At 50.3% G+C, this 17,509-nt stretch overlaps 2 protein-coding genes across 2 annotated transcripts in view; both read right to left on the reverse strand.

Annotated features, from left to right (window-relative positions):
* IRAK1 (interleukin-1 receptor-associated kinase 1) overlaps positions 1–397 on the reverse strand; it is a 9,629-nt gene extending 9,232 nt beyond the window's left edge. The window contains exons 1-2 of the mRNA XM_008578415.1: positions 341–397; positions 10–124 (exon numbers count right to left, since the gene is read on the reverse strand). Of these exons, the coding sequence (XP_008576637.1) occupies positions 10–124; positions 341–397 (172 nt within the window). The remainder of the gene's footprint in view (positions 1–9; positions 125–340) is intronic.
* A 10,857-nt stretch (positions 398–11,254) lies between these two features.
* Positions 11,255–17,509, reverse strand: part of MECP2 (methyl CpG binding protein 2) — a 53,671-nt gene continuing 47,416 nt past the window's right edge. Inside the window, exons 2-3 of the mRNA XM_008578407.1 lie at positions 13,580–13,930; positions 11,255–12,471 (exon numbers count right to left, since the gene is read on the reverse strand). Coding sequence (XP_008576629.1) covers positions 11,388–12,471; positions 13,580–13,930 — 1,435 coding nt within the window. The 3' untranslated portion in view covers positions 11,255–11,387. The remainder of the gene's footprint in view (positions 12,472–13,579; positions 13,931–17,509) is intronic.

Genomic DNA, 17,509 nt, shown 5'->3' on the forward strand with positions numbered 1-17,509 from the left:
TGGCAGCACTATCCGCCATGCCGCGGGGCGAAGGGACCTCGGTCGGCGCGAGGCCGGCGGGGTAGGCAGCGCAGGCTTCCGGGAGGAGGGTGGCATTCCGAAGGATGAAGAGCCGCTCGCAGCACTGGGGACAAAGGGCACAGCAAAAGGCACGGGATGTTCCAGAAAGGCGTCTGCCTACTAGCTTGGTGAAAGTCACTGGGAGGCGCCGTTATGAAGTTTTGACTTCATTAGGGAGGCATTGGAGAGTTCTAGGCAGAGTTCTAGGCAGGACAGGGTCAGATGTGGGTCACAGAAAGCCCCCAGCTGATTACTGTCAGCTGTTGGTGAAGCCGGATACGGGGAGAACGGTCTGGAAGCTTGTCCAGCAGGCCGCCTCTTGTGCCCTGGATCCCATCTTTTCGGCTCCTTCAGTAACCTGCGCCAGCCAATTGTTAGCTCTTTGCAGTATTTGCCACTTTTCCTTCTTTGCTGGCTCCCACAGGCCTTTGCTCTACCCCTCATGCTTCTTCACCTCCTGCTGTCCCTCCTCCCTTTTCTGTCACACTTCTGGCTCAGTCTGCACTTCCCCCTGAGAGGACATACGCAGTTGTCAGTCACCAAGCTCAGCTCCCTGCCCGTTAGACCTCTTACCCCATCTAGACCTCTTAGCCCCATCAGTCTCTCTTGCCTGTTCCCTCGATGTTCTCTACCCACTGATTTCTTTGGCTTTTCTGGTCACTCCTCTGCCCCACATCTCGGCGACCATAATTTTCCTATCGTCTCACTAAACATTGGAGTCTCTCCCTTCCCCACAGGCCCACTGCTCTCACCATTACCTCTTACGTGGATGAACACACTAGTTTCCTGACCGGGTTCCCTGCCTCTTTTCTGGATGGCCTTGCTCAGGCACAAATCAACCCACAGCACTTTCCTGCACAAGACCTTCCCAAGGTTCCCAAAGCCCTCCTATGGAGTCCCAGCTCTTCAGTGCAGCCACAGGGCTGTCACAATGTAGCCCCTGCCCGCCCACCTCATGTCTAGCCCTCTGCACACATCAGCAGCCTTAAGCCATTCAAAACTGCTTAGGTATCCTCAAAGGTATGAAGAAAGCTGTCCCCCGTGGCAGTGAGGTTGCACATACCGCTCCTCCAGCCCTCCCCAGCCCTTACTCAGCTGTGGTGAAAGCTTCCCAAGCCCCGTAGGCGGAGCTGCCCGCAGCCCATTGTACCGTCCTCCGGTGTGCACCCTTCTTGAACATGCTGGAGTTCTGTGCCTCAGCACTTGTCTGACTCCCCCTCTAGACAGGGGAAGACCCCACAAGAAGCAGTGGGGTCTGACTCAAAGTTTCTCCAGCTGGATGCATGCCTATAAGGCAATAGGTCTCCTCCCAACAGTCCCACTTGTCCTCTCAATCCTGGCTGCAAAGGGGAACTTAGGGCTGTTTACAGAAATGAGGTCCACCCAAGGTCCCCAAATGGCCCACATTGGAGCCTCTTCCCAGGAGCTGCAGCCACTGTGGCCACTCCCAAAGAGGAGGCCAACCACGCCCTGAGTCCCAGTGGCTTCTCATGGGGTTAGCGTTACTGATATACCAACTGCAGTATCTGACATTATCATGCACACACACACTGAGCTCAATGGGAGCAGGAACTTGGTCCTACATACACAGTGGGGGATATCAGTCCTGGAACAGGCCTGGCACACAGGAAATGCTCAATGTATATAGGTTGAATTTTCAACTGTTTCATTTAACATTCGAGGCCAGGATTTTAGAGGGTAACTTCCAGTAGCATGTGAAGCTGGACTCTAAGCAAATCCACAGTCCCTCTGCTCTATGCAGCTGTCATCTCCTCCGGCCTGGCACCAGGCTGGTGAGGACAGCTGTGGCCTGGGTAGGCAGCTCCTGAGAGCCTACACCCTTATGGGAAGCCAGTGACAACAGGGCCCCCTTTGGACAGTTCCTCAGCATGCCTTTGCCTGGTCAGGGAAACAGGTTAGCACTCAGCAGAGGCCATTCAAGGGACTCAGCTGGTGTGGGACACAAAAGGAGCCAGAGCCCTGGGTGGGAAGTTGTCCAAAAGCACCACGGCACATCCAGACCTAGGAGGTGCCACTGCCATTCCTGTCAGAACAGGGAAGTTGTGCTGCAGGCAGACTCGTGCCAGGCCCTTCCTGTCCCACACTGGAAAGCACTGGCACAGAGCAAGCCAAAAAGGCTGCTAGTGAGGCCAGCGCTGGAAGTGGGCTTCCCTTCCCACCATGGCAGTCCTGAATGTGGCTCGCTGTATCTAGGGACAGTCAGCTCCAATGAGGAAGCGCACCACCATGCTGTCATGTGAGCTGCAGGGGGACTGCTGTCTTATAATGAAAGCCCAGACCTTGAGTCACTTTCACAGAGAGATTTATCGAGAATGCTAACAGCACAGGATACAGTACTTCCCAACAAGAAGTGCAAACGCGTCACTTAGAAAGGCATGCTGAGTATTCTTTGCTTTCACATGTATTAAAAAACTTACAAAAATAAAATAAAACTGCGTGCTGCCCATCTTTTCAAATAGTAAAAGAACCTTATGAAAAAATCACTTGATTTTACAACAAAAGACACAAACGGACATTTTTATGTAAATTTATAAGGCAAACTCTTTATATAATAAATAGGTTACAGGGATTCAGTGGGGGGTGTTTTTGAAACGTATACAGGTACATTCAGACAGGTTTACTGAAATGGTACAAATTTCCTTAATAAATTGCCTTTTGTTTTTAAATATATCAGTGCTTTCAGTCATTTGGCTATACACAAAGAACCTTTTTTTTGAACACTACAAAAAAGCAATCAATATTTTTTGTTTTTAAAACGATCTACTTATTTTCTAAAGTAATTGTCCCAAAACACAAAAACTGAAGGTGAATGTGATAGAGGGCTTTTAGAGACATCTCCAGCTAAGTCTGTCCCGGGCCTCTCCCCTTGCCCCACGTGTACCACTCCCATCCTCAGATGGCTTTTTGGGCCATAGTCATCTCCTTTCTGCACAGGGTGGCCTGTGTCACTGGCAGCACTATCCACAGATCTCGGCCTCTGGGCTGGCACAGGGGAGCATCACTTCAACTTGGGAGGGGGCGGACACCCTGCCTGGTTCTTCCAGCTACTATACCCCATGTGCAAATGGTCACTGCAGTCAGAACCATCCTCTTCACCTTTCAGAGGAGGATCTGTCAGGTGCTAAAGGGAATTATCCTTGTCTCACGAGTCTAAAAACAATGTCTAATGAGGATAACAGCTTCTCTGAGAAGTATGTTTGTGCCATGGAAAGGCTTAGGGGGTTTCTCACATCTTAAGTTTTGCCGGGAATCGGATGATGGCAAAGAGCGAGAAAGAGTGCCTCCTCCATCATCATTTTATTCTCCCAGGATGGCAGGGAATAGAGATGTCACATGAGTGTTGTGCACTGGGGGACAGGGTGGAGTGAGAGAAGTGTCTTGAACGGTAATGCCCATAGGGCACACCTTGGAGAGGAGAATACCCACTGCCTGGCTTGTCCAGGAACAGCTGCGTCAGGCAACAGTGGCCAATACATCTGCCAACATATGCCTGACCTGTGCCCAAATGAAGTGTCCTGGCCACACCCTCAGGCAGGCTCAGCCCCGTCCTCCCTGTCTTCAGTGAGGTAAGCTCTGCTCACACACATTCCCTCCTGGCTCCCCTCAAAAGAACATCAACCTTGTCTTTCCTTAAAAATAATGATGGTGGTAATAATATGGGGGCGGTGGGGGGGGGGCGAGGGGGGGAGAACAAAAGAATCCAGTGGGTGGAACAAAAACTGGTTTTGCTCTGACTTTGAAAGTCGCAACACAGCAGCTATTCGGTCTGTTGGCTCGGAATGGGACTCCCGGCTTAGCTTCTCTGGGTGGTTTCTGGCTGACCTGGGCAGGGGTCTTTTCGGGTCTCCTCCTCCCCAGTCACCATCCCCCTCCCTCCGAATGCTTTTGTTTGTAAAGAAAAGGTGTCTAGAAGCATTTGTCTCTGGAACAATTACTTTAAACAAGGTTACAATACAGATTTCAGTTCAAACACAGAAGAGATTTACTTAGCGAAGTTCCTTTCACCCACCAAAAATTACACAAATATAAGCCTCAACGCCACAGTTAAGAGGACCAGTAGAGAGAACCTCATGTTTGGAACACAAAAGGAGAAATAAAAACCAAACCAAACCCAAACAGAAAAACCCCAGAAAGACAAGGAAAAGGCTAGGAAGGAAGGGGAAGGAGAGCAAACACAGCACACATTACAGTGTCCAGATACACGGGAGCCCAGCGCGAGGAAAGGGCTCGGCACACATTGAGTAACAGTCCTGGTGATATTTGGTCATATATTCATCAACTACTGACTCTGGAGCGGCTGTTATTGATTGAAGCAGTGACAAATCAAACGGAAAAGGAGGCCGTGGTAGCAAGGGAAGGAGCAGGCTTCAAGTTCTGCAAGCCTTTTGCATTCCACTGTCCAGCTCCCCAGAAACACTGACCAGGTGGGCCCCGCTCCATCCGGGCGGGGCTAGAAGTCACCGGGTGAGGCTAACTCGGGTGCTGATTTCATGTCAGTCAGAAAGCACGCACGTGGACACACGCAGACACCCACCTGTTAGTGGCCAAACATCAGCGGCAACGGCCTCCTCTGCCCCCATCCCAGGCTGTGTGGGAAAGATCTTCGTGACCCACTGCTAATACTGAATGCACGCGGGAGCAGGCCCGGGGATGTGGGCCCAGAGGCTGCCCCAGCCCTGGTCCTCCAGGGGCCTGAGGGTAGCCCAGCCGCTCAAAGGGCTGCAACTGTTTCTCTTTTGGAGTCAGGCCTCAGAAGCAATGACGCAGGGAGGGAAGATTTTGGCCCTGGTGATTATAATGCTCTCTGCTTTGGAAGAACAAGTTTCTGAATTTTTTTGGTGTTTTTAGTTACTTAAAAAAATGATCAAAAAGAACTGTTACAGCTAAACTCTCCAGCAGATATTGCTCATTAAGAATTACAAAAGCAAATGCAATTACTCGTGGGATGGGGAGAAGAGAAAGGGACGTTACTGGAGTCTTCGCTACTTCCTGGAGGGGACCAATTGGGCTGTCGCATGTGGTTCTGGTGCTCTGGCGTTCTACCTGGTGCAGCTCACAGGTTCAGAGACAGAACAGGCCTCCCATCTGTACCCCCGCCCCCTGGACTTAGCAAGGAGGGTGAAACACGCTTCAAGCCCTACTGGTGGGGAGGCCTGCTAGGCTGACTCTCCAGAAGGGCTCACCCTGACTGGGTCACTGGAGCAGTGGAGTCAGGCCATCCCTGTGGACTCCAGCTCCCCCCACAGGTGGAAGGGGACTTCAGCAGGTCAAGGGGTATCCTGCATCCAGGAGGAACAGAGTGCAAAAGCTGGTGCTGCCTGAAGCCTCCTTCGCTTGGCCCAGGGAAGCCCTTGAAAGAAGCGAGGAGAGACCGTGGATCTGCTTGGACAGAAGAAGTGACCAGCAGACAGATTTGTCGTTTTTTTCTTTTTTTTTTTTCTTTTTTTATTTTCCCTTGTCCTATGCTATGGTTATCAGAAATATTGTAATTAAGCAACAGGTATAATTTTAACAGGTCTTTTTTTGTGTGTGGAGCCACAAGCAAAATGAGTTTGTAATTGTGCAATATACAGATATATATATAAAAATTCAACTGCTTTGTGTGTCTAGTCAGTGCATTAAATAAAAGGGACCAAAAAAAACTAAAAGCCAAACTAAAAAGCAAAACAAAAGTCCAGGATAGAGGAAACAAAGCAGGCCTATGCATATAGTCTATAAGTTACTGGATAGAATCAGGGTCACCAGGAAAAACAGCTTTGCCACTTGACACACAAACACTGTGGAGAGAGGGACTATCAGCGGGCAGGAGACAAATCTCTTGGCCTTTTCACCTCATTTGCTCTCGCTGCTGAGCAGGACCCAATAAAAGGTAAGACAGAAAGCGGGGAGCCAGGGAGCAAGGGTGATTTGCAAGTTTCCCAAATGCTGAATTCAAAGGAAGGATTTCCTTCTGTGACTGAAGATCTGGGCTCTGCCTGTGCAAAGACCGGGTGTGTGTGTGTGTGTGTGTGTGTGTGTGTGTAAGTGTGTGTGTGTGTGTGTGTGTAGGACTGTCCTCCCTCCCTGCACTGCCCTCACTTGCCCTCCCTCTGCCCTGGGGGCTCTGGAGCCTCTTGACTGAGTGACAGGGTAGGCAGAGTGGCTTGCAGAGGCAGTGAGAGGCTCTGGGGTGAGGGATGAGTTCAGAAGAGAGCGCCAGGGTGCTCTGCCACTTCAGGGCCAGAAGACCCCGAGGAGAGCAGAGCAGGAGGAATGTGCAAGGGCAGTCCACACTCAGAACTCATGGTCTTCCTGACCAATCACTGCTAGGGCAGGCTCTGTCAGGATGAGAAAAGAACAGGAGGTAGGGTGGTGCTGGGCCTTCCATACCAAGAGCTAGGCTCTTGTAGCTTTGGGACCAGATTAAACCCCATACCGCCCCCAAAGGACAGAGTCAGAAGCTGTGTCCTGGGGGACTGCTACCCAAAGAGAGACTGGTTCTCCAATGACAAAATGGCCCAGAGTCTCAGGAGGCCCCTGGTTCCACCTCCTCAGATACAGGAGACTTCAGGCTGGATTTCCTTTCGCCTCTAACGCTCACCAGACATCTCAGGCCAAATGCTAAGTATTTTTAGATCAGGATTTTTGCAAGGCTTGCTTTTATTCATTCAGAAACATCAAAATGTAATTTTCAGCCAAATATTTTCTAGGTTTTCCTTCTAAATTGTTGAGAACTGGTTTTAGTGTTCAGTTTTTCCCCTTTAATATGTAATTTTAGAGCCTGGGGGAGGCAGTATCCTAGCGACTTATAACAATTAGACTATGCCTTTTTAAAAGACTAATACAGTATCTAAAAGAGAAAGACACCAAAATGGAGAGAATCACAAATCCCTTCAGGGTGGAGCTAGTTCACTGATGCCCAGCTGAGAGGAAGAGCAGGAAGAAGCCATGGAGGGAGCAGAGGGCTCTGCCCCAGGCGTGGGGGCTGCTGCATCTGCCCCCACCCTGCTGCGGCAGGTTCTCCAGGCATGCTGGCTTGATTGGTAGGCAGGAACTCGGGGGATTTGCTATGGGATCATCCACAGGGGCTCTAGAAACAGCTTACTTCCTTAAGTCTAGGCCATAGGTCCTTGAATCTGTAGGTGTGAACTCCAATCAGGAAACAATTTGAGGCAACGAAACAGGCTAAGAATTGATGCACTAAGGTCTTCTCAAAGAACCAGTACCTGTGAGCTGTCCCAGCCCAGTCGGCCCAAAGAGCCTGGCTGGAATGATCTGGAAATACAGAGCTCTGGCTGTCGGGGCTCCACTTGGGCTAAATGAAATCCAGCTGGTCCCACCTGATGGCTTCAGTTCATACCCTTTTGCTCTCTCCTGGGCTTGAGCTGCTTATTAAAAGTTACTTAAAATTCAGAGGTCCTGCCAGCTAAGGAAACTCCTTTCTCTATCAAACTTGGCAGTTTGTTTCTGGTTATTACCCTCTTTCATGATCACTGTCACAGCAACGACAAGCTGGGCAGACAAGCAGGTCACAATTTAAGGCTGCTCCAGTTCCCATTTCCACTATTCATGCCCTCTAGCCTGTAATAATGCCACTGAACAGACTGCTGTCTGCACTGGCATTGGAGTCTCAGGAGTAGCAGCTTTCACCATCGAGCGAGCTGAGAGGCTGGGCCCTTGGCTGGTTTGGCACTGATGGATTGGGGAATGTGGCATTTCTAGATGTCCCCTGTGCCTTTTGATATGGAGATACAGCACCAGCAGAAGGGAGCTGTACTAGAGCCTGGCTGTGGCCAATTGTCCCCAGCTCACTGCATTGTCAAGGCTGGCAATTCCACTGGTTATAACAAGCCCACCAATAGGCAGGGCAGGGCTGGGCTGGGTGTACCTGGGAAGAGCTCGAGAACATACAGTATTCTGTCAGGAGAGGAGGTAGTAACTAACGACTAGAACGAGGGTGGGGAGACTGTGGATGTGACCTTAATGACCTAGCCCCATGGGTATTTGAAAGCTGTTGGTCAATTCCTGTATTCTTCACATATTCAGTAAAAGATGCCCCCCAATCTTCATAGTTTTCAAGTACAGACAAAATTGAGGTCACACCCCAAAACTGGGCCGGACACAGCTGGTGAGAATCCCGTGGCTTAAGGCTTTCCCTCCAACCTCTTGTCAACTTGACCCCAAGGCAGGGCAGCACAGGAGCTGCAGGACCCCTGCCCGTTTGGGCGATAAACTGCCAAGGCTGCCTGTTTAAAGGCAACCGACTTGTGATGCCTTTATTTGGGGAGGAAGAGGGAATGGGGAAGAAAGGGGGAAACAGAGAAAACCCTAAGGAGTCTCAGGCACCACCTGCAGCTTTGGAACAAACTTTAAGAGAAAGAAGCTGGGAGTGAGGGAGCTGCAGGTGAGACCCAACTGAAAGAAAATGACACCTGAAATGTGTTCCCAACCACGAATGCCCAGTCAGTCCCTGAATGAACTGTCATGGGCGACAGGGGTGCCTGCTAGGCCCCACACTCCTCTTCCCAGGACCAGACAGTACCAAGCCAATGGAGAAGCCAGCTCCTGACACTGGGCCCAGCAGCCACATTTCACTGGACTAAATTTAATGTGTAAAAACTTGACAGACCAAAACAAACATCTCAGTGACAACCTGGCCAGAGGCCGCACTCGCGTGGATAGGTGTCCTTTGGGGGTGCCAGGAGTTTGAGGCCACTGCGGGGTCAGGAGCCTTTTGTCCTTGGAGGAAGAGGAGTTCAGAAGGGCTCGCCCCTCTCCTCTGACTTCCCTTCCCTTCTTGGGGAGGAGTCAGAAGTGAAGCTGGGAGGATCAACAGCAAAGCAGGTGGAAGGGATTAGGGATTGGACCAATGGAAGTTTTGTGCAGGACTTGCTTTTACAGCATAAGGAAATGGATACATATGTGTTAGAAAGTCTAACTATGACTCTACAAACAAAATGGGGCAAACTTCCTTGCTTCTAACCATTCCAGAAGAGACAAACACATTTTTTTCTTAAGCTACTGATTGGAACTGTCAACTATGGTTCCTGATCACTACAGACTGGCAAGGAAGTGCTAGACAGTTTCTATGATGTTTCACTCCTTCATGATTACACGGTAGTAAGGAAGCCAGGGGACAATAACTGAAATACACAAGACAACACGCACTTGACAGTTCATGGCAGCAGCTCACATGGGATGTGCCTGTGGGTGTTTCTGGAAGCATAAGACTGCTGTCTCATTTGCTACTTTGATAAGGTACTTCTCAGTTGGACAGATTTAGATATAAGAGACATCTCTGTAAACACAGAAAAGGATATACCAATATGATGAAGATATGCAGCTAGATAAGGACTTCCTGAACAGAGGTTAAACAGATGGGATCCCAAATGAAAACTGATCAATTAAAAACCCACAGCAAGCCCAAGCCTCTAAACTTCCACACCACACCAGTGGACCAGATATTGAAATGTGTGGTGTACTGGCCTGACCCAGCATCCAGTGAGTAAAAGCATTTCCATTAGAAAAGAACTCCATGGGAAAAAGAGGAACAGGGAGGAGCTGGGGGACACTTGTCCCGCTGCTGCCCTGTGGCACTATGCTAGAGCTAGACTTCTGAGTGAAGTGGCATGGAGCCCCTGCTGGGCCACTCAATGACCTTGAGAGGCCACAGGGGGGCCCTCTGCGCTTCCTTCCCTCAGCTTCCAAACCCAGCCCAGCCTCTCTGGCCTGCTCCTCTAGAGTAGAAGAGTGAAAAGGCTCATTGTCCCAGGGTCTGAAAAGCCTTTTGCTTTTTTTCTTACCAGGGAAGAAGGGGCTATGTAGAAGAGTAAGACCTTGTTGCTCTCTTGCTCTTCACAGAGAGGCCAGGTTGGACTCAACAGAGCCCAGGGCTTCCTCAGGGCTCAGAACAGGGTGGGGCTGGTACTGGCAGCAGGAAGACAAAAGTAAGGGAGAGTTCTACGGGCTGGAGCTGACAGGTGTCGGCTCGCGGTATACCTGGGCACTGAGGCTGCCTGGAACAGAAGGAATGAACTAGGAGAAAGGAAGGAGGAAGGGGAAGAAATGAAAGGATGAAATGAAAGGAAGGCAGAGAAGAGAAACCAATCAGGAAGTCCTTATAAAATTGCAGCAAACACTTAGAGTTTCGGAGCTTCGTGGGAACCCTATGTGCTGAGCCCACTTTAAAACAAGCGCTCAGGTATATACAGATCCAGGTAGTTCTGAACACCATCATGTCTTGTGGCTTGAGGGACAAAGTGTCATCAATTCAAGCCAGTTTGCTGTCAGAGCATGTTTGTTTTGAAGTGGGAACATGAAGACTCAATAGTGCAAATAATTCTAAGCTGTCCCTAAAGGAGTAGAATTGTAAAGTAATTGGAAGAACATTTTCCTCTCCTCCCCCCTTGCGCCGTGTCCCATCTACTAAGTCCCTAACTACCAAACACAGGCTGTTCTGAGCAACTAGGAATCCCTCTGGCCCCGCTGTTCTTGGCCTGGCCCCAACCCAGGCCAACCTGCCTGCATCTCCTCCTGCTGCCTGCATGGCCTCTCTCTCTCTAGTGCCACCCACTCGAGGATGTCCCTTGAGAATGGGCAATGCCACCTCACCTTGGGCCATCCTTTCCTGTGGCTCAGGCCAGTTTACACCCAGCAGTTCAAGGAACAACTGCTTCCTAGCCATGCCAGAGCTGGAGCAGACAGGTGCCACTTTCCTGTCCTGTGAAATGTCCTTGTCAGTTTTAGATTGGGGCTGGCGTGGGGCCAGACCTGTGCTACCGCGGGTGGGATCACATGGGCCATAGGCACTGGCCATCTCCGTCTTCTCTAAAGAATCCAACTGTTTCTCCTGTCTCACACCTCCCTATCCCAACGTGGTTGGGAGTGGGGTAAGTGGGGGAAGCAGGGGAGCTGTGAGTGGGGCACCAATGGCACCAAAAAAGAGAGTGTCCTCTTAACTGCTCTCTCTCCTAACGACCACATGGGGGAAAGGTCTGGGTGGGAGGGGAGGTGCCTGATCAACAGCTTGTCTGGTCAGTAGTATCTGCAGCAAGCCTTGTTGAAGGAGCCTAGTTTAGAAAAGTGCAAAGCTACTTCTGGCCCTGGTTAGGTCTTCAACCTGACTGTGCTTGTCGGTAAGAAAAACATCCCCAATGCTCCAACTATTCCCACCCTGAAGCCACGAAACTCTAAGTTTACTGAAAGAAAAAAAAATATTTTTTATTTCAGTTAATCGGGAAGCTTTGTCAGAGCCCTACCCATAAGGAGAAGAGACAACAGCTGCCTTTATTCTTGTTGGTTTGCTTTGCAATCCGCTCTGTGTAAAGTCAGCTAACTCTTTCGGTCACGGGCGTCCGGCTGTCCACAGGCTCCTCTCTGTTTGGCCTTGGCATGGAGGATGAAACAATGTCTTTGCGCTCTCCCTCCCCTCGGTGTTTGTACTTTTCTGCGGCCGTGGCAGCGGTAGTGACCGCGGGCTGAGTCTTAGCTGGCTCCTTGGGGCAGCCGTCACTCTCCAGGGAGCCTCCTCTGGGCATCTTCTCCTCTTTGCAGACCGTGCTGCTCAAGTCCTGGGGCTCAGGGGGGCTGGTGGGGTCCTCAGAGCTCTCAGGCTCAGGTGGAGGTGGGGGCGGTGGCGGAAGCAGTGGCACAGGGGCCTTTGGGGACTCTGAGTGGTGGTGATGATGGTGGTGCTCCTTCTTGGGGGGTGAGGAGGCGCTGCTGCTGCGCCCCTTAGGGCTGCTCTCCTTGCTTTTCCGCCCGGGGCTCTTGCAGGTCTTCAGTCCCTTCCCGCTCTTCTCACCAAGGGTGGATACTAGCAGGGGCTTTACCACTTCCTTAACCTCGATGCTGACTGTCTCCCGGGTCTTACGCTTCTTGATGGGGAGCACAGTCTCCTGCACGGACCGGATGGAAGACTCCTTCACAGCTTTCTTCTTGGCCTCAGCAGCAGCCGCGACCACCACACTCCCTGGCTTTCGACCCCGTTTCTTGGGAATGGCCTGGGGGTCGGCCTCAGCTTTTCGCTTCCTGCCAGGGCGTTTGATCACCATGACCTGGGCAGATGTGGTGGCCCCACCCCCCTCAGCTTTGCCCCCTGGTGAAGCTTGAAAAGGCATCTTAACGAGGAGCTTCCCAGGACTTTTCTCCAGGACCCTTTTCACCTGCACGCCCTCTGATGCTGCCACCTTGGGTCTTGTAGTGCCACTCCCTTTGGGGCGTCCCCGACCTCTGCCAGTTCCTGGAGCTTTGGGAGATTTGGGCTTCTTAGGTGGTTTCTGCTCTCGCCGGGAGGGGCTCCCTCTCCCAGTTACCGTGAAGTCAAAATCATTAGGGTCCAGGGAAGTGTCGCCTACCTTTTCGAAGTATGCAATCAACTCCACTTTAGAACGAAAGGCTTTTCCCTGGGGACTGTGGGGACAAATAGACAGACACAAAGAACAATTAGAAGCTTCCAAGGCAATGTCAGAGAGAGAGCAGAGTGAATGGTGAAGAGAAACTCTCTGATAGACATTACTATTATCAACACTGCACTACTGAATAAGAGTCCCATTTAAGAAAAGCCAGGATTAAGTTGAAACTAGAAGGGCACAGCCAGGGTTACAGACGAAGCAGGAATCAGGTCATCTGGTGGCAGTTGGCACCTGCGTGGCCTGCTCTAATGCCAAAATATCTCAGTGCTTGCTGCTCAACAGCTGTTGCCTGGATGCCCCTGAAGATCTGCCTGCCATCAAGGCCACTCCTCCGTCCACCCCACCAGGTCTCTCCACAATCCAGCAACCAAAGGGGTCAGGCCTGGTACAGAAGGGGCCGTTAGCAGGCTGAGGACCATACTGCTAGTTGGTACCTGGGCCTCATCCACTATCTGAACACTTCTGTGTCTGAACTTGGGCATGGCACTTAGCCTCTCTGAGGATCGGTTTCAATAGGATAATGCTTTGCTCACCCTTCTCAGAGTTGTAGAATTAAATAAGGAAGGCTGTCTGCAAATGTCCTTTGAAAACTGCTAACCATTTTGAGATTATTTAAGGGGCAGAAATGAAATGTGCTTCTTTACTCACTCCTCCTCTGAACCTCTGGCTCTGGAAGTTATTCTGCTTCAACAGAAAATGCCCTGCTATCAGTCCAAAGCTGGACAAATGCAAAAGAGACAGTTGGAAAGGCACATGGAGCCCGTCTCTCTCTCTTCTCAGAGGCCTATTAGAGAGTACACCTTTCCCCACACTGATTTGCAGACAAAAACAAAATCAGAGTGGGTCCTACTGCTATTCCATCTTCAGACAAGGACTCAAACTGGGGAGAGGAAAAAGGGTCTGCTACCCTCAGAGCAGGGACCTCTGAACACAGTCATTCGAAGCATATCTAGTCTAAGTGTTCATTATTTATGTCCCTCCCACCCCCCCCGTGGGGTTATGCACATGAATTTTCCTCATCAATGAGCAGCAAAGAGCTGTCACTCCAAAGCATCCCTGTCACTAGCCTTCCCCACCCTGTAGAGACAGGAGTTGCTCTTACTTACTTGATCAAATACACATCATACTTCCCAGCGGAGCGGCCAGATTTCCTTTGCTTAAGCTTTCGTGTCCAACCTTCAGGCAGGGTGGGGTCATCATACATGGGTCCCCGGTCACGAATGATGGAGCGCCGCTGTTTAGGGGAGGCAGATGCTTCTGGCACAGCTGGGGCAGAGCCTGACCCTTCTGATGTCTCTGCTTTGCCTGCCTCTGCTGGCTCAGCAGAGTGGTGGGCTGACGGCTGCAGAGGCTCATGCTTGCCCTCTTTGTCTTCTTTCTTATCTTTCTTCACCTTTTTAAATTTCAGGGGTTTGTCCTTGAGGCCCTGGAGGTCCTGGTCTTCTGACTTTTCTTCCCTGAAGTGTTAAACAAGCATGTAAGTATCAAAGAGAGCACATCAGTCTGCAGAAAAAGTGAGCAAGAGCAGGCTTGGGGCATCCTGCCACATGCAAGGCCCCAGGCCATTGTGTATTCAGTTCTTGATGCCCTTCCCTGGGACAATGGAGCCTTAGGTCAGACTGGGGCCCAAAGATTTCTTTATAGGCTCTGCAATGCTGGTGGTGTTGGCCAAGTGCACCCGACCTGCACTGTGGCCACCCCCAAGTCTCCCTGCTAGCCCTGCAGGGCAGTGAGCAACCTGCACAGGTGTTGTTCTTCTGAGTAGAAACACCTTGTGGCTTCTCAGCACACCACCTCGGAAGAGGCCACTTTATGAGCTGCACTCAAGGGCCTCTGGGGCTTGACAGCTAACAAGAAGACTTTTACTGCTGGAAAGGGAGCTGCCCACCCAAAATGGGGGTGGGGGAGTTCGCTCCACAAAGGCCTGGGCTTGGGTGTATTTTTGGTTTTCTCAAGTGTGTTAACACACCTATCAAATTTGTGCTCAATAAAAAACAGCCTGTGAGGCACAGCACAACTTGCTGATAAGGTGGCGTACAGCAGTGTCATGGAAAGAACACACAGGTTTGGAGTCAGCCAACCTGAGCTCAAATCCTGGTTTCGCCACTTTCCAAACATGAACCCAAGCAAGTGACCTCAGCATTCCGTGCCTCCATTCTCTCATCTTGACAATGGGTAACCCCATCCCTGAGGCATCCTTACTGTGAGAATCATGGGAGAAAAGGCACAAAGGTCTATATAAATACCACTTATATAAATACCAGCTAATTTGGGCAACCGGAAACTGCTGCCCAGAGTTCTGGCATGAGAAGACAAGTGATCCCAGGTTGTGTGGGCCTCTATCACAAGAAGCTCCCTCACAAGGGATGGTGGCCTCAGCAGAGGCAGAGGGAAGAACAAGGAGAAAGGTGTGGTCCAGGCAGAACTGTGAGTCCCCTTCCTCTGGCAGAAGAGCACCTTCTCCATTCCAGAGCGGGATGCTTCCCTACTCTTTTATGCTGACAGAAGCAGCTCCTTCCCTACACATCCGTTTGGCCTGGTAGGGCTCCTTCCATGGGTACTTTAGAAATGGCCACTGTGAGGCCCCAGACCCTGGGATCAGAGTCTGGCCATGAAGCTCTAGTGACCCACCTGAGGAAGACACAGTGAGACCCCCCTAGCACTGCAGAGCCTTAGCAACCCTGCTGTTGTCACCTACAGCTCTTAGCCACAGGTCAGGCCAAGGGAGGCTTGGAGAGAAGAAATTGCTGCCCGCTAATCCCTTAGTTAGCAGTTCCTTCTCGGAAAGAGCACAATTATTCCTGTCCTCTGTGTTTTCAGCCCCAGAACTCCCCCATCCCACATGACTTGTGTCAGTGCTGGTCACTGCCTTGTGGCTGGTCTACCCTGAACAACTTCCCCTCTTGTGTACAGTACAGAGACTGTGCAATGCTGGCACCTTGGTGTGCACTGGCAAGCATCACTGGGAAACCAGGACTTGAATGACGATGGTAAGTCACCAAAGGCTGGTTAGCACCTGGACTCAGAAGCTACAAGTACACGCCTTTCCAGAACAGTCTGGTCAGGTTTTGGAGGACAGGAGTGGCTGCAGTTGAGAGACAAGATCCTAGTGAGGGAATGTCCTGGCCCCACTCTGGCTTGCCTCTGAGTTCTTCCCTATTGTGTATCTTCCCCCAACAGTTTAGGGCTCAGAGTGTGGCTGCCACAGGGTCACCAAGAACCATTCTATACACAGAGGTATCCCAGAGCCCGCAGGGTAACTTTTCTTGCTGTAAAGTGGGGGTCCCTAACCTGTTCCAGCATACAGCTCACTTTTCTTCTCAGAGGTCACTTTTCAATTCTCCTAGTCTTAGGGTTCTAGATGGGAAATGAAGAAGAACCTGGGAAGCTAGGAGTGGCCTGTGGCCCACCTGTTCATCCTTTGGGACTGGTCCACTAGACAGCTCCCCAGTAGAGCGGGCCAAGAGAAAGGCCAGAGTAGCAGGCAGATGGGAATCGCCACTTCCACACAATCCACCATGGCACTGCCTATTGCCAGCACTGTTCCCTGGAGAGTCCAGGAGTCAGAGAAAAACACCGCACCACTGGGAAGGGTCTGGCTTCTTCAGAGTTTTCATTTGTATTCCCAAGTACTGTAACCACCACGACTAGAAATCTACCCTGAGGAAACACCTCCAGAAATGCCAAACAACATACACATGACGGTATTTGCTACAGCATTATTTTTACTAGCTGAAGACCGCCGACACCTTGGACCCCCGTCACTGGGGAACTTGTTGCATCAACCATGGTACGCCCACACACTGGAACACTATGCAGCTAGCCAGGGACAAAAGAAGAGCCCTACGAACTGCTGTGGGGTGATCTCCAGGATTTATTGTGAAGAGAAAAAAGCAAAGTGCAAAACTGTATATTGTATTGCTACCTTTTGTGTAAAGAAAGAAGGGAATTAAGGAAGGACATGCCAAAAACTAATGAACTGGCTCTGGGACTTGTCCAGGAGGTCGAGCGACAGAGCTCCCTGGTGGATTGGTGAGGGGCAGTGCCATTGACTGTGAAGGAAAGAGGAGCAGGTGGGGTTTATACCCACAATGATGGTTAGAAGGTAAAGGAGAGAAAACACAGTTCTTCAGCTACTAGCTATAAAGGGGACGGGGCGGGGCGGGCGGAGAGATCCAGCTGTACTCAGACTCTGACTTGGGCCTAAATGAACCGTTTTTTGCTTTTTTTAAAGAAGTTTTTTTTGGTGTGTGTGTGGTAAAATAAAGTTTACCTTTTAACCATTTGTAAATGTACAATAAATGAACTTTTAACAGCACTGAAGATGAGGAACTAAGGGGCTTTAGCTCTATCTGTAATATTCTAGTTCTATCAAATTGAAATTACTTGAAGCATATATGACAATATGGTGATTTTCAATTCAGTGCACTGAAGGACACACAGGTGTTTGTTACTTTATTTTCTAAGTGCTACTTCTATATTTAAAAACAAATAACAAAAGCCCACAAAGAAGCCTGGATTCTGCTGGGTATGGAGGTAAAAATGATACAAAATAGGTAATCCAAATGACTTTACCCTTGGCCCACAGGTCTGCTCAATCCTTGGGTGACCTTCACCGCCGGACCCAAGGGAGGAAGGCCAGGCTGTGGTGCCAGGCAATTCCCCAAGGCTGTCCCCCAGGGAGTTTATGGGGTTTGCTGAAATACAAACTTTTTCAAAGAAACCAAACGCCCCTCTTCATCTTCCCTTTAATCAGACCATACGTGTGTGCACACACACACACACACACACACTCTCTCTCTCTCTCAAGCTGATTATGAGGAGCACTGATCACCTATTTCACAAGTTCATACATTTTAGAGTTGGAAGTACCCTCAGAAAAACCACCTATTCAATTCAAGTGTTGCAGATTAAAAAAAAGGAAGTTCGACTAGATGAAGGAACTTGTCTCAGGTCACTGTTGAGTCACAAACATGCATGTGTGTTCATCAGCTGCCTTTGTCTTGAGCCAGCCCCTGCTAGGAGCTGGGAATCCG

Source organism: Galeopterus variegatus, unplaced genomic scaffold, assembly GCF_000696425.1.
Source record: "Galeopterus variegatus unplaced genomic scaffold, G_variegatus-3.0.2 Scaffold1677, whole genome shotgun sequence".
NCBI classification, from domain to species: Eukaryota; Metazoa; Chordata; class Mammalia; order Dermoptera; family Cynocephalidae; genus Galeopterus; species Galeopterus variegatus.